Below are 26,476 nucleotides of genomic sequence, written 5' to 3' on the forward strand. Positions count from 1 at the left end.
GTCGAGACTTTCACCTTTACACTTAAAAGTTCTTATAAAAAAGCTTTCTTTGGTATATCTAAATGTCAACATCACTGCTGTTGTGCTTTGGGCCATTTTGAAGTAAAATAAAGGTTACTTGAACACAAACACTGCGATATCAATCTGATGACTGAGATGGCGACTGAGTGACTAACAGGTGGAAAGTGTACACAGTGTGGAGACTCTGGACAATGGGATGATTCATGTCCTGGGCAGGAATAGCCAGATGGCACGCGTTTTTATCATATACTCAGAATGATGCACACCTTAAAACTTAGGAATTGTTTATTTCTGGACTTTCCCATTTAATATTTTTGGACCACAGTTTATTCTGGGTAACTGACGCCATAAAAAGTGAAATTGTGGATGGGGGAGGCTATTCTACTCTGTTTCCCTCAAATATAAGATAACCTTATGGCGCTTTTATGAGTTTACTTACGGTGCTCCAGGTATCTGCGTGCAGTGTTTTGAAATCATGGATTGGATACTTTCAGCCAGTTTCTGTTGTAACCAATGGTGTGCTTTTACAAAAGTTATTATTAAATAATGTTTGTTGGTCCCTCCTACAAGTTCATTTCTGATTTAAGATTTACTTGAGGATAGATCATGTGATTGTGAAATGTGGTAGTAAAGAGTCTTGCCCCTTCTACCAGGGAATCTCTTATCTCTGTAAAAATGTTCTGTTTCACTGATAGGAACCAAATGATATTTATTGTTTTTTATAAGATAACTTCTTTTTTGTCCTCTGTTTTAGAATGACTGCTAGTGATAACACTTTTGATTTTGTTTAAAGGCAAGAGTCCAATGGGGTTCCCCCCCATACTATATATATATGTATATATATACACACACACATATACATACATATACATATATATATGTGTATATATATATACACATATACATATACACATACATACATACATACATACACACTTTGATTTGGGCAGCTTTTTGTAGAACTGAATTTTGTCCTTCCCAGCCTTTCTCACCTTGTAGGCTGACGGTAGAATTATTTGTCTGTCAGGCTCAGTATCTTTTGGGTGCTCATTTTCCAGTGCTTGATGTTCTAATTCTCAGAGTTTGAATTTTCAGTTTAAATGATGGATGCACAGAGTAATCTGTGCTCTTTAGATTTCAGTCTCATCTGGAGGTTGAATTTACTTATTGAAATTACTTATTTACTTATGTCAGTCTTCTAAATAATATATGAATTTTTTGTTTTCTTGTTAATCATGTAATAGTTATTGTCAGCATTATAAAGTCATTCATATTCATTGTAATGAACTTTAGAATTTCATTTTTAAACTGATTTTATACACATGTCTTAGGCATGTTTTAATCAGTAACACTGAGAACGTTGGGAAGCTGAGCAGAAGACATTAATTCACTGTGTCATTCAGTGAATTTCTCTGAATGATGTATGGGATTCGAATTAAAAGTTCAGATAAGCACCTGGTAGTAGGGGAGAAACTAAAAGATTGAATCTGATGATATATAAGAAGGGTACAGAAAAGAAACAACCCAAATTAAGAGTAACTTTTTTGTTAAAGCATAGCTTTAAACAAATGTTAATGGATTTGAAAGGACTAATTATGTAACAACTAATTTAGATGACATTTGTCTGTGGGGATATGCATCAGAAATTACTGTCAAGCCTGTAAATGTGAATACTAGATTGCATTTATTGGGTATAGGCCATAAACCTCAAACATATTATTTGGGAAAGATTTTACTTTTGATGATATGAAACCCGTTAGACTCAATCTGTTTTGTCGGAGGGATTATTTCTCTCCCATTTCACTTTGTCAACTTAAAAAAATTTTTTTGGATAGTAGTACTCATTTAAGAGAAAGCTCTCTATTGCTTTTTATTGGTTTTTAAAATAAGATTTGCAATGAATGATCTTTTCTTGTGAGACGTGATTTTAGTTTTTGTGTTTTAAATGTTTACTGGAGTGATTCATAGGGATAGTTTAAGAACTCAAGTAGTACTTGTGCAGAGATGCTATAGCAGTCGTGAGACAGCTGTCGTCGGAATCCTGTGAGATTGGCCCTTGGCTGGCACCTGGGAACTTGCCTGCTCAAGTGCCTTACAGTATACAGTATAAAACCTTTCCTGAGTGTGTAACAGTGGCTCACTGTGCCTAAACCGTTTATAAAGATAGTGTGGTTTATGCTGAATATATGCTTCTCTTCTGGGAGTTTGGAATTTTGGTACATGCTAGACGGAGTGTGCCTGCATGATCAGGATTCACAAAGACCTTGGCCTCTGAGTCTAAGGATCCACCCAGCACCCAACACTTCACACATGTTACTGTTGCTAGGAGAATTCCTCTCATCCCTGTGACTCCCCTGTGAGAGCACTCTTGGAAACTTAAGCTTGGTTTCCTCTACTTCGCCCCATGTGCCTTTCTTTTTCTTTGCTGTTTTTGCTTTGTATCCCTTTACTGTAGTAAATCTTAGCCATGAGTATGAGTATATATTGAATTATGGGAGTCCTAGCGAATTATCTACCCTGGGGGTGGCCTTGGGGACCCCCAACACAGTACTAGAAGACTTAAAGTGAAAAATGCTATTTGCTGCCTTATTCTTGTATCTCTCTCAGTCTTAGTTTATTTTCTTTCATTTATTTCTTGTGGTATTTCCTTATTTCTTAATAATATACTTAAGCTAATTTTTAAGATACTATTTTAGGTGTTATCTATTAACTAAGTATTATAGTAGATGAGGATTTAGGTTTTCATACCCTTCCCCTAGTTTCCTGCCTCGGTCCTTTAATATAAGCATGTGGGACACATTGTTTGATTAAAATCAGTATTTATTGTTTTCATTATGATGATTAGATGGATATTGTGTAATGTCGAGCCAGGCAGTAAACTATAATTTCATTTTCTCATCTACCTTTTCTTTTTCTTAGAGTTAATGGTTAGCTCTTTTTCTTTCTTTCTTTTTTTTTCATTTTTAGTTTGTTCTTGTGACAAGTTTATTCCAGAAGCCCCAATGGTTTCTTACTACATCTTACTATTCTTTTCCACATGGTCAAATGTGCCTGCAATACCATTGTCCTCTGGAGTTCTTTCTTCAGTGTCAGTGTGACATGTGTCACATGTTGGTGACAGCCCTGCTTTTTCTGGGGCTTCTTTGCTGCTGTCCAGGGTTGCATCTTAAGTCCTCAGGACTCCTGATAAAATGTATGGGAACTTGCTACTGTGTATCTGGAAATGTCTCTATCCTTCCTCTATACTTGAATGGTTATTGTAACTAATTTTTTTTCAAAACTTTGAAGGTATTCTTTATTATCTTTATTTAAATTTCCAGTGTTTCTGTTGGTTTGGTCCTGCGTCTTTGTGAGTTGTTTGCCTTGTTCCTTACCCAGCAGGAATCTTTTAGTATCATCTTTTTATCCCTCTGTGCTCTGAAACCTCATGATACGCTTTGATCTGGGTCTTTCCATTTTCTGTGTAGGGTGCCTAGTAGTACCTTATGATTTGCCCTTTAATTCTTAGAAGATTTCTCTCCACATTATTTTAAGAATAAAAATGTACTGTACAACCACATCAGAATTACAGTTGAACTACAAAACAACCACCATTCAGAAGCACCTGAAATTTGGTTGAAAGGAAGTCCTACAACTAGGGAATTAAAGGGAAGCCACATCAAGACTGGGAATAGGGGAAGAGACGAAGAACTGTCTGGTTCCACACCTACAAGTGTCAGATAGAGAGGGATATCTTGGCTGCAGAGGTCCTGACTGAGGAGTGAGGAGTCCCAGCCCCACACCAGGCCCCTAAAACCAGGGTTCTAATGCTGGGAAGAGAGGTCCCCACAACATCTGGCTGTAAAAAACAGTCAGAATTTAGGCAGGGATGAGAACTTCCGCAGTCCCAGGGAGTTCCCCTTAAAGGGGCTTCACGTGGACTTAGAGACTCACCCTCTGAGCTCCAGCTCTGGGGCAGCTCAAAAGGCAGCAAGACACATGAGGAGGAACAGAATTGTCTGGCATCTGGTCAAGAACTCTGGGGTAGCTTTCTCCCAGACAGAAGTACTGGCAGAGGCCACAGTTCCTTCGATGAGCCCTCCCTCCATAGAGCTGGCAGGTGGGCACCATGTACGAGTCTCCATCAACTTGGCTCATACTGTTCCGCCCTGCCCTGGTGATTCTCTGACATCCTGCTGTACCCAACTTTTGGGCCCACCCAAGCTGTTTCCCAGGCATTTCCATACAAATGGTCTGACTTGGCTCATCCTTCAGACTTCACTAAAATCTCTCAAATAAGCAGTGTCTGGCCTCTGCATAACCCATTCCTCTTGCTAAGTGGCCTCAGTCTTGGCACTAGTGGCAGCTAACCTTGGTTTCAGTTTGACCTCTCCTGGGCACCTCCAAGGCTAGCACAAGTAGCAGGCATCTGCAGATCATTCTGTAGCTAACACCAGGTGGCTACAAGCAGGGCACAGGTGGTGGCTGACCTTTCACCTCTCAGGAGGCCCCAGAGCCAGTGGACCTGGAAGACAGCTTCAGACCATGCTGAATAATAACCCTACCACCATCATGAACCACACACTCAGAGGGCGGACTTGGTGAACACAAAAGCCCCACAAAAGCAAGTCCTGCTCAGTAGGATCAACTCCAGCACAGCAGCTCCTCTGCTATAGTCACAGCTGGTCCTAATAGCTGACTGGCCTGGGTGTTAATCCTTCCCCGTGACTCCAAAAGCAGTCAAGATTCAACTACAGCACCCACAAAGAGGTGCACCTGGAGTACCCAGCTTGGCGACCGGGGAACGTGTGCCACTGGAACCTACAACACCTATACAAGGCCAGTCTACCAAGTCCAGGAGATGTAGCAGCTCTACATACTACATACTACAGTGGTACCTTGGTACTCATTGTTAATTCATTCCGAAACTATGACAATTGCTGAAACCGACTAGTACCGAACAGTGCAGCATTTTCTCTTGCAAGGTGTCATGATGACTCATACAAGTTCTAGCAAGTGTGACTAGTCCTGAGCAAATGCTGAGTGCTGAAATATTTTTTTTCTTGTCAAAATGCAACAAATACAGGGTTTGATGAGTTCTGTAGCAGATGAGTACCAAGGTATGACTGTACATGGAAACAAACCTAGGAAGGCAGCCAAAATGCAGAGGCAAAGAAATAGGTTCCAAATGAAAGAACAGAATACATCTCCAGAAATAGAACCGAATGAAATGGAGGGAGGCAAACAATACAGAGTTCAAAACAGTGGTTATAAGGATGCTCAAGGAACTTAGAGATAACTTCAAAAGCATGAAAGAAGATGTAGAAACCGTAACCAAGAACCAGTCAGAAATTAAGGATACACAAACTGAAATAAAGAATAGTTTTCAGAGAATCAACAGTAGAGTAGACAAAGCTGAGAATCAGATCAGCAATTTGGAATATAAGGAAGCAAAATGTACCCAATAGAACAGCAAAAAAAGAAAGAAGAATCCAAAAAATAAAATGAGAATAGTGTAAGAAGCCTCTGGGACAACTTCAAGTTGTCCAGCATTCTCTTCAAGTTGTACCGACTGTACCAAGTTGTACCAAGCCTCTGGGACAACTTCAAGTTGTCCAACATTCTCTTCAAGTTGTACCAACATTCTCTTCATGCAGATGCTGGAAAGGGAAGAGAGAAAGCAAGAAATTGAAAACCTATTTGAAAAAATAATGACAAAACTTTCCTAACCTGGTGAAGGAAACAGACATATAAGTCCAGGAGGATCAGAGGGTCCCAAACATGAACCCAAAGAGGCCCACACCAAGACATATATTTAAAATGCCAAAGGTTAAAGACAAAGAATCTTAAAAGTAGCGAGAGAAAAACAGTTAGTTACCTACAGAGGAGTTCCCAGAAGATTGTTAGCTGATTTCTTGACAAAAATTTTGTACACCAGAAGGGATTGGCAAGAAATATTCCAAGTGATGAACAACATGAACATACAACCAAGATTGCTCTACCCAGCAAAGCTATCATTTAGAATTCAAGGGCAGATGAAGATCTTCCCAGACAAGAAAAAGCTTAAGGAGTTCATCAGCACCAAACCTGTATTATATGAAATGTTAAAAGGCCTTGTTTATGAAGTAGAAGAAAAAGACCAAAAATATGAACATCAAAATAGCAATAAATATGTATTTGTCAGCAATTAAATCTAAAAAATAAAATAAACACGAAGAAAAACATTCATAGATACAGAGAATAGTTGGTCTGAAGGTTGTGGGTTATTGTTAAACTGATGAATGTAGATACAGAGAATATTTTTATGGTTGCCAGATGGGAGGGCTTTGTGAGGATGGGTAAAAAATGTGAAGAGATTAAGAAGTACAAATTGCTTGTTAAAGAATGAGTCATGTAAAGTACAGCATAGGGAATATAGTCAATAATATTGTAGTAACTGTATGATATCAGATGGGTCTGAGATTTATTGGATTGATCACTTAGTAAGTCATATAACATCTGATCACTGGGGAGTATACCTGAAACTAATGATACTGTATGTCAGCTGTAATTGAAAAGTAAAAATGATTAAAAATAAAAATTAAAGAAAAATGTATTATATATACAAATAATGCTTACAAAATTTGTCATTCTCAAATTGTAGGTTCATACTTGTAGTGTTCAGTAGGTAATAATGAGTTATATTTGGATGCCCTAGTAGAGTTTTAGATTAGAGACTTAGTTTACAGATGATTTAAAAAGCCGTAAGAATTAGGAAAAACTGCTTCTGGTGAATTTTAGCCTGGTAGTTATTAATAAAGAACATTTATAAAATATTTAGTTTGCTTGATTTATAAACCAGTTTGCAGGAATAGGCCTTTTTTTGTAGATACTATCAAGTTTAATAAACCATTAGAGTTATTCTCAAAAGCTCATTTTAGAAGGGTTTAATTTAGCTGTCTATCATCTTATATTACTTTGTCCTTTTGCATGGGCAATTGATTCTTACTATATGTACTGATTAATACTGGCGCATGAGAAAAATTATTTTAAGAACAATGTATTTTTCTAGTTCTTTGGAGAGGTGAATGTTTTTAAACCATAGTAGTTAAGTTTGATTCAAGTATTATGAGTCGTCTTTAGGTTTGTTTTATCTCAGTTCTAACAGTTATAACTTATTTTGAATTGGAATATTATTCACTCTCAAAGGTATAATTTGTTTTGGTCCTGAAGTAAAATTCTAGGTATGTGGTTTTTTGCTTTACATGTTTAACTTAATACTATTTGTTAGATATTGCAGAAGTAAATAACATTTTTTAACCTTCAGTTTCTTTCTGGAGAGAAATTAATCTTATTCACAGGAACCAGTCAGAGGCTTTCATTTGAGAAAGATTAAAAATAGACATTCCTTTTCTAGTGATTTTGGTATGGGAGTTGGTGGGATGTTGATAGTAAGAGCAAAAGTAGCAACATTTGAAAAGGAACGTTTGTGTTTTTTTAATGGCTCATGATCTGTCATCTCTGTATAGCATCCATGGCTATTTTTCCCTTCCCAGAGATTTGTGAGATATAATTTATATTCATTGAAATGCACAGTTTAAGAAATTTTAACCAATGTATACATACATGTAGCTCACATGCTTGTCAAGATAGAGCTGTCAACCAGAAAGTTCTCTCTTGCTGCTTTGTACTCAATTCCTGCCTCTTCCCCACGCTCCCACAGCCAGTTTTAAATTGTTTGACAGAGATGAGTTTGCCTGTTTTAGAACTTCATACAAAATCAGGGGTGTCCAACCTTTTGGCGTCTCTGGGCCACACTGGAAGAAGGGTTGTCTTGGGCCACACATTAAAGATACAAACAAAAACAAAAACAAAACCCTCATGATGTTTTAAGTACATTTACGGCTTTATGTTGGGCTGCATTCATAGCCATCCTGGGCTGTGGGCTAGACACCCTATAAATAGAATCGTATGTTGTATAATTTGTTGTGTCTAGGTATGCTGTCTTAAAATTCATGTGTTTTGATGTGTGTTAGTAATTTGTTCCTTTTAAAAATGCTGGTATTCCATTGGATGAATATATTGCAGTTTGTTTATACAGTTTCTTGATGGAAATGTGTTTCTTGTTTTTAGCTGTTATGAATAAAGTTAGTCTGATCATAAATTTTTCTGTGAATGTTTCCATTTCTTTTGGGTAAATAAATCAGGAGTGAAATTGGTAGATCATATGTGTAAGAGTTTAACTTAAAAGGTAATGCTTAACACTTGTCCAAAGTGGTTAAGCTTTATATTCCCACCAGCACCAACTTTAGGAATTTTCTTTCTGTTTAGATTTTAGCTAGTCTAGATAGTGTCTATTGATAGTTCATTGTGGTCTTAAATTAGCATTTGTCTGATGTTTAGTGATGCAGAGCTTTTTTTCATGGGCTTATTTGACCAGTTGTATATTTGTGTTTGTAAATTGTTTGCTCAACTCTTTTGGCCATTATTATTTTTGGATTATTTGTCTTTTTATCATTGAATTATAGGAGTTCTTCTGTTCTTAATTCATTCTGGACGGCTGTTTGAGAAATCATTTATTTAAGAACTGAATCATTTTATTCCCCAGGTATCAGCATGAAAGGGTTGTTGAGTCAAAAACATCAGATTTGTTCTACAGCTGTGATGTTTTTTCCATGAACAACTTGGTTGAGAAGTGAATTGTTCAAGATGGGAAATGTTCGAGAACTGACGTTTGACTGTATTCTGTAGATAAATATATCTCATGTGTTCTCCAGGCCTTTTGCTTGACTATTCATTTTCTCAATAATATTTTTTGATAAGCAGAAGTTTTTACTTTTGATAAAGTTCAGTTTGTCAAGTTTTAATTTTGTTGATAAGTCTTTCTGGTCCTATCTGGAAAATTTTTACCACAAGGTCTCAAAAATATGTTATATTTTAGAAGTTCTGTGGTTTTTAGCTGTTAAGTTTTAGGTTTATGATTTAACATGAATTACATTCTGTGTGCGATGTGATGGAGAGGGCTGATTCTCCCCCCTGCCTCCCGACATGGTTATTCAGCACCATTTTAAAGACTTTTCTTTCCTGCATGAGTTCCTTCAGGACCATTGTTGACAGTCAGCTGACTATATACATGTAGATCTCTTTCTGAATTTTGTTGTGTTCCATTAATTCATCTATCCTTACTTCAGTACCAAACTATCTTCATTACTTTACCTTTAATAACTCTGTTCTTTTTCAAGATGGTTGTAGCTGTCCTAAGTTCTTTGCATTTCTAAAAAATTTAGGGTCAGCTTGTTAATTTCTTTCAAAAAGGTTTTTTTTAACCTTACTGATGTACAATTTATGTATTATAAAGTAATACACCCAGTAGAAAGTGTAGTTCTTTGTGTTTTGACAATTGTATATACCTGTGAAACCACCGCCAGTCATGATAGGCAACATTTTGTCATGCCAAAGTTTCTCTGATGCCCCTTTGTGTTTGCTTTCCTAGCTGGCCACATGTAGCACTGATTGGCTTTGCACAGATTATTTTTGCTTGTTCTGGAAATCCATATACGTGGACTTGTATAGTGTGAATTGAAGGTGTCTGGATTTTTTCCTCATTATTGTATTTGAGACTCACCTGTGCTGTCATATCCACTTTATTGCTGAGCAATATTCCATTATTAGGATATATTTATGCTCTTTGCTTATTGACAGATATTTGGATTATTTCCAGCATTATTGTGAAAGATACTATAAACTTTTATTGACAAGTCTTTGGGTAGATTTAGATTTTCATTTCTCTTGAGTAAATACCTGGGAGTGTAAAATGTTATATACATATATATTTAATTATATAAGAAACTTAAGCTCTTTTCAAAAGTGTTTGTGCAGTTTTACATTCCTGCCAACAACAGATGAGAGTATCAGTTGCCCCACATCCCTACCAACACTTGGCATTGTCAGTGCTTTTCTAAAACATTTTTAAATTTTTATTTTTATTAATATTTATTGAATTGAGAGAGAGAGTGACATCAGTTTGTTTTTATACTTGTGAATGCACTCGTTGGGTGATTCTTACACGTGTCCTGACTTAGAATCAAACCCACAACCTTGGCTTATTGGCACGATACGCTAACCAACTGACCTACTTTAGGGCTTCTTTAATTTTAGTCATTGTAGTAGGTGTGCATAGTGGTATTTTTTCTTTTAATTTGCATATCCCTAAGAAGTAACAATACTGAGCATTGTTTTTATGTGCTTTTTGACTGTTGCTATGTTTTCTTTGGTGGAGTGTTCATTTGTATTGTTTGACTATTGTTTTTTAGGTTGTCTGATTTTTAAGATATCTTTATTTTACATATATCTTATAAGTGCTACTGCCAGTATTTAGCTAGATATTAATAAAAGAAAGGGGAGCAAAGGGAACTGGACATTGAGCTTAATAAAACTGGGGAGCATGAGCCTGTTTGCTTCACTAGGAAGCTACAACTTCTCACCCCAGGGGATTATAGGATTGCTCTGCCAAGGAGATTAACACTTCTCCCTTGCCCCCTCCAGTACTAGATTGTCAGGTGGGGGCAGGGGAAGATGGGCTCATGCACAGTAGAAGTCAAAGTGGAGCCAGGTCAGGTGCTGGACCATAGAGGTCTGTCAGTATGTCTAGGGGGTGTAAACCTATCAAAAGCTCATGAAACCTTGGGAAGCTCATTGGCCAGTTTGAAAAAGCTTTTGGTCTTTTCCAAGTCCAACCTAATAATAATCCCAGGGAAACAAAGGATCTTTCTTTCTTGTATTATCCCTTCCTGTCTCTCGATCATGACCTGCACTTGCCGCATTTGTTTGTGTGTCTGTTTTGGTTGGGAGCACACGACCATGTGGGTCTAGAAGCTACCAGGGCCCACAGCAACTGTGTGGGCCCTAAAGAAGTAAGCTTTAATATGAAGCAGAATCTCTGAGTACTGGCTTTGCTCTGGCATTGAAGAGGACAAGGGTGGATTTTTTCCATGGTGGGATGGACAGAGATGGGAAATTGGAAACCTAGGGGGCAGCTTCTGTTTCCACTCAAATAAACCATACCACCTGACAATCTCCTGTGCATGGGTCTTTGGGAATCTTTCCTCACGATCCCATGGAAGAGCCTGATTTCTACCAATAACATGTGTCTTGTAAATCAATGATATACACCAATACACATGTTTTTCTGAAGAAATGTGTTGTCAGCTATGTCTATTAGAGATATTTTTATCAAGTATGTGGAATGCCATTTAATTTTCCTAATTTAGTTTTCTTTTGAAGAGGAGAAGTTTTAAATTATGAAAACCAATTTATCCATTTGTTCTTTTATGGTCTGTTTTAAGTGTCTTAGCTGATATATTTTTGCCTATATTTGTCTGCTTGTTCTGTTGTTTACTGAGAAAGGAGTACTGTAATAATAATTGGATTTGTCTTCATTTTTGTCAGTTTTGCTTCATGTAGTTGAAGCTGTTATTAGGTGTGTACACATGTAGAATTATGTCTGTTATGATTGTGAGAATATTCTTTATTTCTTTTTTTAAATTTATTTTTAGAGAAGGGGAAGGGGAGGAGAACGAGAGGGAGAGAAACATCAATGTGTGGTTGCCTCTTGTGTGCCCCCTACTGGGGACCTGGCCCTGTAACCCAGGCATGTGCCCTGATTGGGAATCGAACTGACAACCCTTTGCTTCGCAGGCCCAGTGACAATCCAGTGAGCTACACCAGCCAAGGGCAGAATATTCTTTATTTCTGACACTGTCTTGAAGTCTGTTTTGTCCAATATTATAATCAGCTTTCTTATGATATATGTTTGTGTGGTATATCATTTCATTTGCTTTTAACTTTTCTGTGTAGTATTTATCTTTAAAGCACATCTCTTGTAATCAACATAGCTGAATCTTGCTTTTGCATTCAGTACAGTTATCTGTACTTTTTAATTGGAATGCTTACGTTCATTGTATTTAATGTAATTGTTGGTTTTAATTTTATTATATTGTGATTCGTTTGTAATTGATCTTTGCTTTGAAGTTTTTTTTTTTTTAAGATTTGATTTATTTATCTTTAGAGGGGAAGGGAAGGAGGGAAGGAGAGAAATATCAATGTATGGTTGCCTCTTGTGGGTCCCCTGCTGGGAACTAGCCTGCAACCCAGGCATGTGCCCTAACTGGGAGCTGAACCACAATCCTTTGGTTCACAGGCCCACTCTTAATCCACTGAGCTACACCAGCCAGGGCTGGAGGTTTTATTTTCCTCTTTGTTTCTGGCTCATCATGTGGTCTCCACTGACACTGAGGCAGGAGCACTGACACTGAGGCGGGGGTGGCCTCATTACCACTGGGTGACGATAGAAATCCTGACTCTTCACTAGGCCTTCTCAGACCACCCAGTAGGAAAAGAACGGGGTGCCTGGTTACTTCTAGGCTTTGGGATGAAAGTCCACATTCTCCATATAGTCTCCACTGATACTCCTGCATGAGAAGGGGACTTAATACTATAAAGCAGATGTGAAAAGACAGCTCCTTACTTGGCCTTCCCCGATACCACCTCCTACCCAGTAAGTGGGATTTTTGGGACACCTCATGAGGGTGCAAATCTAGACTGTTACTTAATGGTACAAGTGGAGATGAGGCCATAGATTTTCCTGTGGTGTTTGGCTGGAGTATACCATTATTATTTAAAGGTTTTGTCTTGGACTTCCACCAAGATGGAGGAGTAGGTGGAAACACTGTGCCTTCTCCCACAACCAAGTTTGAATACAACAAGGGTTTAGTAAACAAAGACAGCCAAAGAACAGAAAATTGAACTATATGGAAGTCCGACAACAACGAATCGTTCAACCGAGACTGGTAAAAGGGGTGGAGCCAGCAGCGGAGCAGGGTTGAGCAGGAAAGATCCCCCAACCCAGGCATACAGGCAGCCGGGGTAGCAGCGCGTAGGCAGCCAGAGTAGCAGTGTGGACCCAGTGAGGGTGCGGGGCAGACTGACTGCAGTCACACATTCGCATGCAGATAAACAGGCAGAGTGAGCAGTGAGAAGGACCGAGCAGGCCCCAGCACACGAACCCAGCAGTGGAGGGCTGACCATGGTCGCACATTCGTGCGCAGTGGGACGGAATGCGCTGCGGTGGCAGGGGCGGCTGTGGGAGGCGGCAGACAGGACCGCCATTGCTCCTCTTTGACCCTGCCCCCACGTATGGCGTCACAACCCAGCAACTGAGTTGCCCTGCTCTGGTGAACACCTAGGGCTCCGCTCCTTATACGTAATAGGCACAAACAGTCCAAAATATGGCTCAAGAAGAACTCAGCCCCAGAGCCAGTAAACCTAAATGAAAAAGAAATAGCGAACCTCTCAGATGCACAGTTCAAAACACTGGTGATCAGGATGCTCACAGAACTGGTTGACTATAGTCATAAATTAGAGGAACGTATGAAGGCTATACTAATTGAAATGAAGGGAAATGCACAGGAAACCAATAGTGATGGAACAGAAACCGGGACACAAATTAATGGAATGGACCAGAAGGAAGAAAGAAACATCCAACCAGAGAAGAATGAAGAAACGAGAATTCAAAAAAATGAGGAGAGGCTTAGGAACCTGCAGGACGTCTTTAAACGTTCCAACATCTGAATTATAGGGGTACCAGAAAGGGGAAAAGAAACAGCCACGAGTGGAAAACTTATTTGAACAAATAATAAAGGAGAACTTCCCAGTCTGGCAAAGGAATTAGACTTCCAGGAAATCCAGGAAGCTCAGAGAGTTCCAAAGAAGTTGGACCTGAGAAGGAACACACCAAGGCATATCATAAGTACATTATCCAAGATTAAAATGAAGGAGAGAATCCTAGAAGCAGCAAGAGATAAGGGGACAGTCACCTAGAAAGGTGTTCCCATCAGACTGTCAGCTGATTTCTCCAAAGAGACCTTACAGGCAAGAAGGGGCTGGAAAGAAGTATTCCAAGTCATGAAATCCAAAGACCTACAGCCAAGATTGCTTTATACAGCAAAACTTTCATTTAGAATGGAAGGACAGATAAAGTGCTTCTCAGATAACATCAAGTTAAAGGAGGTCATCATCACCAAGCCCTTATTCTATGAAATGTTAAAGGGATTTATCTAAGAAAAAGAAGATGAAAAATATGAACAGAGAAAGGATAGCAAACTCACAGTTATTAACAACCACACCTAAAATAAAAGCAAACCAAGAGGACAGCTAGATCAGGAGCTAAACCATAGAAATGAACACCTGGAGGGTTAGCAACAGGGGAGTGGGAGGAGGAGAAGGGGGGAGAAGAAGATACAGAAAATAGCATAGACAGTAGGTAGAAAATAGGGGGGAGGGCAAGAATAGTAGGGGAAATATAGAGTCTAAAGAACTTGAGACATGTCATAAACTAAAGGGGGGAATGGTGGGGGAGGGGGTTGGCAGGGTGGAGGGGAATGAAGGGGGGAATAGAACAACTGAACTGTGCATCTGGTATAGTCAATAATATATATATGTATATTTAAAAAAGTTTTGTCTTGGAGGGAGCAGACTTTGGTTGTTGTGGCTTTATCTGTACCCATCTGGGTGTCTAGCTTCCTGTCTCTGTCTCTGTCTGTGAGGCAGAAGCAAAAAGAAAACTCAGAGAAGTCACAACTGTGTTCTTTGGATTGTAAGGTCCCTAACCTGTCTTCCTTTTTCTCTCTGTCAGTCTGGTTTTCTCATTGTTTTGCTTTTTTAAAAAATCTGACACCCAGGATGGAGAAGAGGAAGAGCAACAAGTGGAAAAGTTATTTGAGCAAATAATAAAGGAGAACTTCCCTAGTCTGGCAAAGGAAATAGACTACAAGGAAATCCAGGAAGCTCAGAGTCTCAAAGAAGTTGGACCCAAGGAGGAACACACCAAAGCACATCATAATTACATTACCCAAGATTAAAATGAAGGACAGAAGCCTAGAAGCAGCAAGAGAAAAGGAGACAGTCACCTAGAAAGGAGTTCCCATCAGACTGTCAGCTGATTTCTCCAAAGAGACCTTACAGGCAAGAAGGGGCTGGAAAGAAGTATCCCAAGTCATGAAATCCAAAAACCTACAGCCAAGATTGTTCTATCCAGCAACACTTTCATTTAGAATGGAAGGGCAGATAAAGTGCTTCTCAGATAACGTCAAGTTAAAGGAGGTCATCATCACCAAGCTCTTATTCTATGAAATGTTAAGGGCATTTATCTAAGAAAAAAAAGATAAAAAATAAGAACGGGAAAATGGCAGGAAACTCACAATCATTAACAACCACACCTAAAACAAAAACAAAAAAAAACCAAACTAAGCTAACAACTAGAACGGGATCAGAACCATAGAAATGGAGATCATATGGAAGGTTAGCAACAGGGGAGTGGGAGGGAGAGAGAAGGGGAAAAGGCACAGAGAATAAGTAGCATAGATGGTAGATAGAAAATAGACAGGGGGAGGTGTAAGAATGGTATAGGAAATGGAGAAGCCAAAGAACTTATATGTACGACCCATGGACATGAACTAAAGGGGGGGAATGTGGGTGGGAGGGGATGCATAGGGCGGAGGGGTGTCAAGGGAGGAAAATGGGACAACTGTAATGGCATAATCAATAAAATATATTAAAAAATAAAATAATAAATCTGATACCCAGGAATTTTAGTTGTACTTAACAAGGAAGAATAGGGATAAATATTCTTTCTTCAAAATGTAAACATATTTACAGCAGTTCTCCTCTTGTCTCAGAAGTAGGAATTTCTAATTTTAGTTGTTTTATTTTCTTACCTTTGGCTGTTTATGCTTAAATTTACAATGAACCATATGAGCCCTTTCTCTTTGGTACTTTTATTCAGTGAAATTTAGGCTTTCTGTAGCTCCTCAGTGCTCAAAACAGTATATCCTAGTACAAACACATGGCTGTTTCTTATTAAATCATCCTACATTCAGGCTTTCACTCCTCTGTACCTACTTATAGCTGCTCCCCCTTCTTCTATTTATTCTTCCCTATAGATTAACCAAGTCAACAAATTTCTTTAGAATAGTTTTTTAATTACTTTATTGTTGTTCAGTTACAGTTGTCTGTATTTTCTCCCCACCACACCCCACCATCTCAGCCAAACCCACCTCCCTCCCTTGCTTTCGTCTTCCCCCTTGGTTTTGTCCATGTGTCCTTTATAGTAGTTCCTGAAAACCCTTCTGCCCACCTTCCCCTCCCTCCTCCCCTCTGGCTATTGTTAGGTTATTCTTATTTTCAGTGACTCTGGTTACATTTTGTTTGCTTTTTTCTTTTGTTGATTATGTTCCTGTTAAAGGTGAGATCATGTGGTATTTGTCCCTCGCTGCCTGGCTTATTTCACTTAGCATAATGCTCTCTAGTTCCATCCATGCTGTGGCAAAGAGTAGGAGCTCCTTCTTTCTCTCTGCTGGGTAGAATTCCATTGTGTAAATATATCATAGATTTTTGATCCACTCATTTGCATATAAAGAACTTGCACGACTCCACTCCAGGAAGACAAAAGCCCAATTATAACTTAGGGTAAGTTACTTCAGTTTTCTGAGCCTTAGTTTTCTTCCTTATAAAAATGGAAAAATACTAGTTTTCTCACAGGATGTGCTTAGGTTACTTAATATATGTGAAAGTTCATGAAGCCACAGGAACTCAAAGTTTGGGTTCCTTTCCTTTGTTTCCTTAATTAAAGTTTAAGGCTAAGAGCCAGGTTCATTTCTTATCTTTGTCTCATCAGCAGTATGCAACATGTTGAGAACATAGAAGAGACTATAGTTAGTTGGTTAAATAAATACTTGAGCCCTGACCGGTGTGCCCCAGTTGGTTGGGTATCATCTTGCAAAGCAAAAGGTCACCAGTTCAGTTCCTAGTGAAGCCATATGTCTGGGTTGCAGGTTGCATCTCTGGTTGGAGTGCATACAGAGGCAACTGATTGATACTTCTCTGTCACATTGATGTTTCTCTCCCTCTCTTTCTCCCTTCCCCTCTCTCTGAAAATAAATAAAATCTTTTATATATAAATAAATAAAGTGCTTTCTGAATGCCCTGTGTTGTATTTAATGCTGGAGCTCACAAATTATTAGGCAAGACACAGGCATAGGTATTTAAATCATGGCATGGTACATGTAATGTAGAGATGTGTCCAGGAGATTCTGGGAGGATGGAAAAGGGATATCTATGGCTTAGACCAGACAGGGTGGGTCATGAGGGAGGATTCCTGGAAAAAATCTTGCTGGTACTTAATCCTTTTTTTTATAGCTTTATTGAGGTATAATTTACATACTATAAGGTTTACCTAACTAAATATATAATTCAATGATTTTTAGTAAATATATAGGTTTCTGTAACCACCACCACAATCCAAATCTAGAACTTTTTCATTTATCCCCTAAAGCTTCTTTGTGTCTATTTGCAGGCTTAATATTAAAGGATGACTGTGAGTTAGTTATGCAAAAACACTGGAAGAAGGGCTGAGTTCCACAGCAAAGTCAGAGAAGCATAAAACAAAATAGATCATTGTGTTTGGGGTGCCTCTGAGCGTTTTATTTCCGTAGTGTGAAGCTGTGCTCCTTCAGCACAGCTGTGTTTTTGTTTCCTCAGTCTTTGGAGCTTGCTTTTCTCACTTGTAATGTGTAATTGTTAATGCTGATTGGACTCAAGCTCCCTCTGAACTCTCAAATCCTATGATTGTCAAAACTTAAGATGCCTTCAATTAAAGGAAAAGTAAAATGTGCTTTTTTTAAGTGATAGCCAAAGTCAGGGTCCATCAAGAAAAACAGAAGAAATATAGTGATGCCTGTGGATTCTACAGAAAAGTATAAAGAAAAGTTAATTACTTATAATCTTAGAATTCAGAGATAATGGTTATTAATGCTTTTTATTATGATTTTGCATATATTTGTATACTTAAAAATTGATAGTGTGTGTCAATGAAATTGCTTTTCCCTGCATTATTATATATTGTCAAAAACATAATTTTTAAAATGACATGATTTTTATGAGATTTAAAAAATGGCCTGTTCACTTTTTAAAGCTTTATTTGTTTTTAGAGAGAGGGAATGAGAAGGAGAAAGAGAGGAGAAGAAACATTGATGTGAGAAAGAAATGCTGATCAGTTACCTCCTACATGCCCCCCAGCTAAGGACCAAACCCGCAACCCAGGCACATGCCCTGACCAGGAATTGAACAGGCAACCTTTTGCTTTGTGGGATGACACTCAACCAACTAAGCTACACCAGTTAGGGAATGGCCTGCTCTGTTTAAAAAATGATAATAAAAATAATACATGGACATAGTAAGGTTCAAACTTTAAGGGATAGAATGGAAATTTTAAAAAAGTCTCTCCTCCCCTATTACCACTTCCAAAAGTTAACAGTGATTAACTATTTCTCACATGCTTTCAGAAATTGTGTGTGTGATGATATTTCTAACAGGGGTATCCAACCTTTTGGCATCTCTGGGCCACACTGGAAGAAGAGTTGTCTTGGGCCACACATTAAATACATTGCAAAATGTAATCACAAAAAAATCTCATAATGTTTTAAGTAAATTTATGATTTGTGTTGGGCTGCATGTAGCCCATAGGCCACAGGTTTGACACCCCTGAGTAGACCGTAATGTACATAACATACTGATCCTGTCAGTGGGTGGTTATTGGCACCAGTTTAATGGCAACAGGAATCCCCAATCTGAGGTGCAGTGTGAAGGAAACTTTATTCAGTGCACACAGCTCAGTAGTGTTACAGCTCAGTTATGAAGCAGCGTGGCTGTGAGGTGGTCCTGTTAGACAACTCTGCTTTGTTCCACTTGGTACCTGTCTGCTCTGCTGTGCCCTGCTGTGCTTGCTCCTCTGTCCTCTGGTGAGATGTCATCAGAAAGCAGTTTTTAGTTTTCAATGGAAAGGGAAAGTGGGCTCCCCTGAGTCAGAGGGGAGCTGGCTTAGTTAGAAGTCCTCACCCCTAGTCCCCGATTAACCAGTCTTCATGCAAACGAGGACGCAAAACATGGTTTGGTTGGTGACGACACTGATGGATACAGGTGCACACCTCCTATTGGATGGGGAAAGCCTTAGTTCTGTTGCTTGAAATAGGATTCCAGGATCTCATAAGGGCTGGCTCAGATGGCAGAAACACAGTACAGGCAGGCAGTTCTGTGTGGGAGGCAGATAGTACTGCAGACTTCTCAAAAAGTGCAGTTGGTGTGAAAGGCCCTTGTGTAGAAACATTCACTCAGTTTTTTAAAATTTAAGCCCAGTTAGTCTTAGTAGGGATCTTCTTTCTCAGGGTCCACAGTTGTCATTTATTTTGTTTTTGCTTTTACGATGCTGAAATGAATATTTCAATGTATGCATATTTGAACTCTTGTAAAAGTATATCTGAAAGATAAATTTCTAAGAAGAGAATTTCTGGGTCAGAGTACATTTAAAATTTTGATAGATATTACCATTGCTTTTTAAAAAAAGATTGTGCTAATTTATACTTTTTCCACTAGTAGTATTTTCATGAGTCCCTATTTGCTCATATCCTTACCAACACTAAATAGTATACACTATTTTGTTTTTTGTTCTTAAGTTAAAAAATGGTAACTTAAGGTTTTAATTTATATTTTAAAAATTATAGCTGTAATTTAACATTCTTTTCTATAGATATCAGTCATTTTTCTGTGAGCTTCTTGTTCATGTCCTTTGTGTAGGTCTCTTGATTTGTTTATATTTTAATTGATTTGGAAGGGTTTTCTAAAAAAATTAGGTCTGTCACAGTTTGCAAATGTTTTCATATTTACTTGTCTTTTGATTATATTTATAGTCATATTTATCAGTTTTTATTTATGGCTTGTGGGTTTTTAAAATTGCAAAATAATCTGAAAAGTGAGTGCAAAGAGAAGAAATACGTGACTCCAGTAGTATTTCAATTGAATATCATGAGAACTAATGCAGGTAAATTATGAACATGGTATTTTAATTATATATATCTTCCATCTAAAGAAGAAAAAATGCAAGCAAACCTCAGCTTTTTTATTACCCTTTGTTTTTTGTCACGTCCATTCTAGTGAAACTATTTGTGTATATTTTACAATTGAGCAAATGAAGTAATTGCAGTGCAAAATGAAATAGCTATCATTAACACATGACTCTTTGCTTGCAATATAGAACTACAGTTAATGATCTATAATTGTGTCAGTCATTAAATCTATCATTTAAACTATAGTGTAAATTTTAATTTCGATAGTGAACTATTTATGTGTAGTGATATAGTCTTTGTAATTTATTATTGTTGCTTGGACATAGCTTCAGAAAAAACAGTAATATTTTAAGTTGTATAGCAATCAAAATGAAGCCTTTTACAATAGTGAGTTTTTTTCTTTTAAAAGAATTTTATTCTGCTTTGAGTACTCTAACTCTGGTTTTCATTTGGTTTATTTTTCTAATATTTGAAGATGCCAGGGTTTCCAACTTGTGAGAACCGAATGTCTGATTCATGGAATGTAACTTGAGATGATAAAATGAAAGCATCTTTTTAAAGGAGGCTAAGGAAAAAATACTTTTGATTCGTAATTGCAGTATTAATTGCTGTGCGGTGTGTGTGTGGTGCTTTGTGCTTTGGTTGGCATTTGGTGACTCGGATGATCTTTTTTCTCTCCATGCAGGTGTCATGGATAGGTAACAGAGAAGCCTTTGGCACTGTCTCAGGGAGGCAGAATGACTGAGTGCTTCCTGCCCCCCAGCAACAGCCCCAGTGAACATCGCAGGGTGGAGCATGGCAGTGGTCTTACCAGAACCCCTAGCTCTGAAGAAATCAGCCCTACTAAATTCCCTGGATTGTACCGCACTGGCGAGCCCTCGCCTCCTCATGACAGCCTCCATGAGCCTCCTGATATAGTGTCTGATGATGAAAAAGACTATGGGAAGAAAAAAGGAAAATTTAAGAAAAAGGAAAAAAGGAGTAAGTGGCATTTTTCTCTCTAGTTTTGATATATTTTAGGTAAACATCTACTCTAATCAAATGTGCCTGCTGTCTTTTGGAAATATGTCCAAAGACTCCTTATTTGGCATTTTTTGTTCTTTATTTTTCAAATCTAAATTTTTGTAATACTAGAGTTATATTTTTGAGTTTTACTTTCAACAAAAAAGAAAAAGCAAAAAAGCTGAACTTCCACAAATGGTAAAGTTTTCTGGTGGGAGTTTCTTAAAGTAGTCATTTAAATAATGTAAAAAGTAGATATTGGAATTTTGCCCTTATGGAATTTTACTTTTTGGCTAGGTTGTGCAGGTAGTTGGGGTATACATTATTGTAACTGAGAAAATAGTACCATATTTTGTTCTGTATAGTGCGCACATTTTTGCCCCAATTTTGAGGGAAAAATAAGGTTGCACATTATACATGGGCAGTACTAATTCCATATCTGCATAAATGTTTTTAATTCTTTTATTTATGCTTCTGCATTAAAAGCGTAACTCTAGAAAGCAATAATAATCTGTATGCAAAATAATATCCTGGAATATGATAGTTTTGTTTGTAAATATAAAGAAATAAATAAGTTGAATAAAAAAATTAAAACAGAAGATTTTTTTTCTGAAAGTGGGCCAAAAACATGGGTGTGCCTTGTACATGGCAAAATATGGTAGTTATTAATTTTCTGTAAGTAAATGCCATTAGCATTCATTTATAGTCCATATTTGGTAGGTAGGATGAATTGTTTTAAGCGTTGGTCTTTTGTACATTAAAAGCAAACCAAGTGAGTTATTTAAGTGTTCCTTTTTAAAAAAATTTCATGGTGTTAAGTATATTTTATTGCTTATGCTGTTACAATTGTCTCAGTTTTTTCTCCCCTTTATTCTCCCCATCCTGCACCTCCCTCCCACAAGCATTTCCCCCATCTTAGTTCATGTCCATGGGTCATACATATAAGTTCTTTGGCTTCTCCATTTCCTGTACTATTCATAACCTCTCCCTGTCTATTTTGTACCTACCATTTATGCTTCTTAGTCTCTGTATCTTTCCCCCATTCTCCCCCTACCTCATCCCTGCTGATAATCCTCCATGTGATCTCCATTTCTGTGATTCTGTTCCTGTTCTAGTCATTTGCTTTGGTTTTTGTTTTTAGGTTGAGTTGCTAATAGTTATGAATTTGTTGTCGTTTACTGTTCGTATTTTGATGTTCTTCTTTTTCTTAGATAAGTCCCTGTAACATTTCATATAATAAGGGCTTGATGATCATGAACTCCTTGAATCTGACCTTATCTGTGAAGTACTTTATCTGTTCTTCCATTCTAAATGAAAGCTTTGCTGGATAGAGCAATCTTGGATGTACGTCCTTGCCTTTCATGACTTGGAATACTTTTCAGCCCCTTCTTGCCTGTAAGGTCTCCATTGAGAAATCAGCTGATAGTCTAATGGGAATTCCTTTGTAGGTAACTGTCTCCTTTTCTCTTGCCACTTTTAAGATTCTGTCCTTAATTTTAATCTTGGGTAATGTAATTATGATGTGCCTTGGTGTGCTGTGATGTGCTTCCTTAATTAAGTTCAACTTATTTTGGAGTCAGCTTCCTGGACTTCCTGGAAGTCTGTTTCCTTTGCCAAATTGGGGAACTGCTCCTTGATTATTTTTTCAAATAAGTTTTCAATTTCTTGTTCCTTTTCTGCTTCTGGTCCCCCTACGATTTGGATATTGGAATGTTTAAAGTTGTCCTGGAGTTTCCTAAGCTTCTCCTCATTTTTTGGAATTCTTGTTTCTTCATTCTGTTCTGGTTGCATGTTTATTTGTTCTATCTGCTCCAAATGATTGATTTGGGTCCCAGTTTTCTTCCAGTCACTGTTGCTTCCCTGTACATTTCCCTTTATTTTACTTTGCATAGCCTTCACTTCTTCCTCTATTTTGTGACCACACTCAACCATTTCTGTGAACATCCTGATTACCAGTGTTTTGAACTCTGCATCTGCTAGGTTGGCTATCTCTTCATTGCTTAGTTCTAATTTTGGAGCTTTGATCTGTTCTTTTATTTAGGTCATATTTCTTTGTCTTTGCAAACCTCTTACGTTGAGGGGGGCAGAGCCTTAGGTATTCACCAGGGTGGGGCAACCCAGGTCACTGCTCTGTGGCACTGTATTTGGGAAGGGGTCTGAGATTGAAAAATGGCACTCCTTCAGCTCTTGGCTGTCTTTCAGTCACTTCCCCTGCTACCCACAAGCAAATTGGGCCCTTCTGGTGCTGATTCCCAGGTGGGTGGGTTTGTGTGCTTTCTAGGACCCTGTGGGTCTTTCCAACGAAGTCTGCTATGAGGCTGGGAGTTTCTCCTGTCCCCCGCAATACCAATAGGTTTTTATAGCCAGAGGTTTTGAGGCTTCTTTTTCCTCACTGAAACCCTGGGTTGTGTAGTCTGTCTCAGTCCCCGCTTGTTCCTCCCGGTTTATCTGCACACAAATGTGGGATCTCCAGGTCTGCCAACCGCTGTCTTGCTGTGTGTCCTCCCTGCCCTGTCTGTGGTTCTCTCCCCTCCTACTGCTCTGGATGAATGTTTCTTCTTTAACTCTTTGGTTGTCGAACTTCTATACTTCTATTTTCTGGCAGTTGTGGTTGTTTTTGTTTTTAAATTTGTTGTTGTCCTTCTTTTGATTGTATTAGGATGCAAAGTGTATCTATCTATGTGTCCATCTTGGCCAGAAGTTGAATTTCATGGTATTTTTAAGTTATTTTATTTTTGAGACAGATAGAATACACATGCAGATTGTGTACAGCTTGATGAGTTATCACAAAACGGATGCTCCTGTGTAACTACTGCAACAATCTGGAAATGGAGCTTTATGAGCACTTAGAAATTCCCTTTATAGATCTTGCATAGGGAATTTCCTACTCCTCCCAGAGGTATACTTTTTTCAGTATAGCTTGATCTTATGTAGTTTTGCATTTATGTAAATAGAAACATTTTTATGTCTAGTTTCGTTTGTCCAATGTTTTGTTAGATCCGCCCATGTTTTTTCATGCTGTAGTATCTTGTTCATTTTCATTGATTTAATATATTAGAAAACTAGAATTTATCCTTTCAACTGTTCCTGGTCATTTGGGTTGTTTTCAGTTTGTGACTGTCATGAAGAGTGCTTCTATAAACATCATTGTACATGATTATGCATTTGTCCTGTGTATATGCCTGGGAGTAGAACTGCTCACTCACAGTCCATGCTTATTTCATTCAACATTAGTAGATCCTGCAAACAGCTTCCCAGAGTGGTTATATCAGCTTACACTCCCACCAGCAGTGTGAGAACTCAAGTTACTGTGCATCATGGTAGTATGTATTCCCTTAAAATTTCTACTATTAATGGTCCTGGCTCAGTGGATTGAATGCTAACCTATGAACCAAAAGGTTGCTGGTTCAATTCCTGGTCACAGCACATGCCTGGGTTGCAGGCCAGGTTCCCAGTTGGGGCGTGCGAGAGGCAACTGACTGATATTTCTCTCTCTCCCTTCCCCTCTCTCTAAAGCAGAGGTGTCAAACTCATTTTCACTAGGGCCCACATCAGTCTCACAGTTGCCTTCAAAGGGCCAAATGTAATTTTAGGACTATATATATGTAATTATTTCATAACTGTTAGAAGTTGAAATTATATTTGGCCTGTCATGATTTGAAATTGACTCAAATCACAGGGACAAAGTAGTAAAAAAGTCTGAGCTAAATAAGTTGGGATGATGAAAGAATGCACTGTTTTATAGAGTTACTGATTCTTTCCATTTAGCCCTTTGTATAGATCTATAATATAAAATTAACCCAAAGCAGCTCTCTGTGTTGACCTGTTGTGGTCAGGAGAAGATTTCACTGCAACATCTTTCAGCACAGAGGAAACCCATTTTTTGCTGGGAGTGAGTACCAAGGAGAAGTTGGGTGTGATGTGAAAAGCTAGGTATCTAGTGCCAGCTAGCATTTTTGTCCTGTACTTAAGAATCATATGAACAGTTTGACATTAAACAAACATATAACTTACACTCCCCACATTTCTTTCACAGCTGAAGGCTATGCTGCCTTTCAGGAGGATAGCTCTGGAGATGAAGCTGAAAGTCCTTCCAAAATAAAGAGATCCAAGGGAATCCATGTTTTCAAGAAGCCCAGCTTTTCTAAAAAGAAAGAGAAGGATTTTAAAATAAAAGAGAAACCTAAGGAGGAAAAACATAAAGAAGAAAAGCACAAAGAAGAAAAACATAAAGAGAAGAAGTCAAAAGACTTGACAGCAGCTGATGTTGTTAAACAGTGGAAGGAAAAGAAGAAAAAGAAGAAGCCAATTCAGGAGCCAGAGGTGCCTCAGATTGATGTTCCGAATCTCAAACCCATTTTTGGAATTCCTTTGGCCGATGCTGCAGAGAGGACCATGATGTATGATGGGATTCGACTGCCAGCAGTTTTCCGTGAATGTGTAGATTATGTAGAGAAGTATGGCATGAAGTGTGAAGGCATCTACAGAGTTTCAGGTATTGGGGACACGGACTTGATGGTTTTTAAAAATGAACTTCACTTCCATTTTTTTGTGTTTGTCTAATTTTTAATTTATTGGGATGTCATTGGTTAATAAAATTATATAGGTTCCAAGCGTACCATTCAGTGATACATCATCTGTATATTGCATCCGTTTTTCAAAGAAAGGGCAAATAATTTATGAGGAAAATTATGACATGGGTCCTAAGGCTTATTCATTTCCTTGATTTTTCCACTTGAACTGTGTGTGTATATGTGTGTGTTGGCAATTTGATTTTTTTATGATACTCCTTTGCATTAGGAGGATTTACATGTGAGTTGAGCACAGCTTGCAGCAGCCTGGAATGGGAAGGAGCTTGGGTGCATCAGACCCTGCCTTGTTCTTCTTACCTTCCCTTTCTGAGCAGGGGCTCAGTGTTGTGAGGGAGTTTAGTGGGAGAAGGCAGGAAATTGGGCTGAGGATGCTTCTTGGCCAAGAGACACATTTATTGGCACAATGATATAATGTATTTCCTGAGTTAGTTAAGGGACATGAAATGTTCTTTGCTAAATAAATAGGCCCCAAATGTGAATGCTTCTGTCAGCATGTGCAGCTGTCAGTGAAATCGATTTTCCATTTTTCTCTGTTGCATACGTATGAAATTAAAATTTCATAGTTGGCAAGAATGTAATTCATATTGGGTGTCTGAAATCAAGCAAAATGTATACTACATGAAGTAAAATAATTTCATACAAAGCACTGTGACTTGCATTGGTATAATATGAAAATCCTGACCTGTGGCAACATGTGTTCAAGCCACTACATTCCTATGACTCAATTTCTTGGTACTAGAGATTTATTTTATAAAATTTATTGTTAGTCACGTATTTTCATGAGTTAGTAATACACATTTAGAATTTACAAAGAAATTAGACTTAGTTTTTCCATTTAATTGGTTTGTATACATTTCTACAAGAGAGACTTGATACTTGAGTTTTGTTGAGCCCTGGCTGGTGTGGCTCAGTGGATCCAGTGCTAATGCCTGTGAACCAAAAGGTCAC

The 26,476-nt window shown here is 38.2% G+C and overlaps 1 protein-coding gene across 3 annotated transcripts in view; it reads left to right on the plus strand.

Moving 5' to 3' along the window:
* RALBP1 (ralA binding protein 1) overlaps positions 1 to 26,476 on the plus strand; it is a 69,804-nt gene that overhangs the window by 17,583 nt on the left and 25,745 nt on the right. For all 3 annotated transcript variants that reach the window (XM_037050363.1, XM_037050362.1, XM_037050361.1), the window contains exons 2-3: positions 20,620 to 20,915; positions 24,973 to 25,431. In XM_037050363.1, the coding sequence (XP_036906258.1) occupies positions 20,672 to 20,915; positions 24,973 to 25,431 (703 nt within the window). In that variant the 5' untranslated portion in view covers positions 20,620 to 20,671. The remainder of the gene's footprint in view (positions 1 to 20,619; positions 20,916 to 24,972; positions 25,432 to 26,476) is intronic.

Source organism: Sturnira hondurensis, unplaced genomic scaffold (assembly GCF_014824575.4).
Source record: "Sturnira hondurensis isolate 20B ecotype Veracruz unplaced genomic scaffold, ASM1482457v3 Scaffold0006713, whole genome shotgun sequence".
NCBI classification, from domain to species: Eukaryota; Metazoa; Chordata; class Mammalia; order Chiroptera; family Phyllostomidae; genus Sturnira; species Sturnira hondurensis.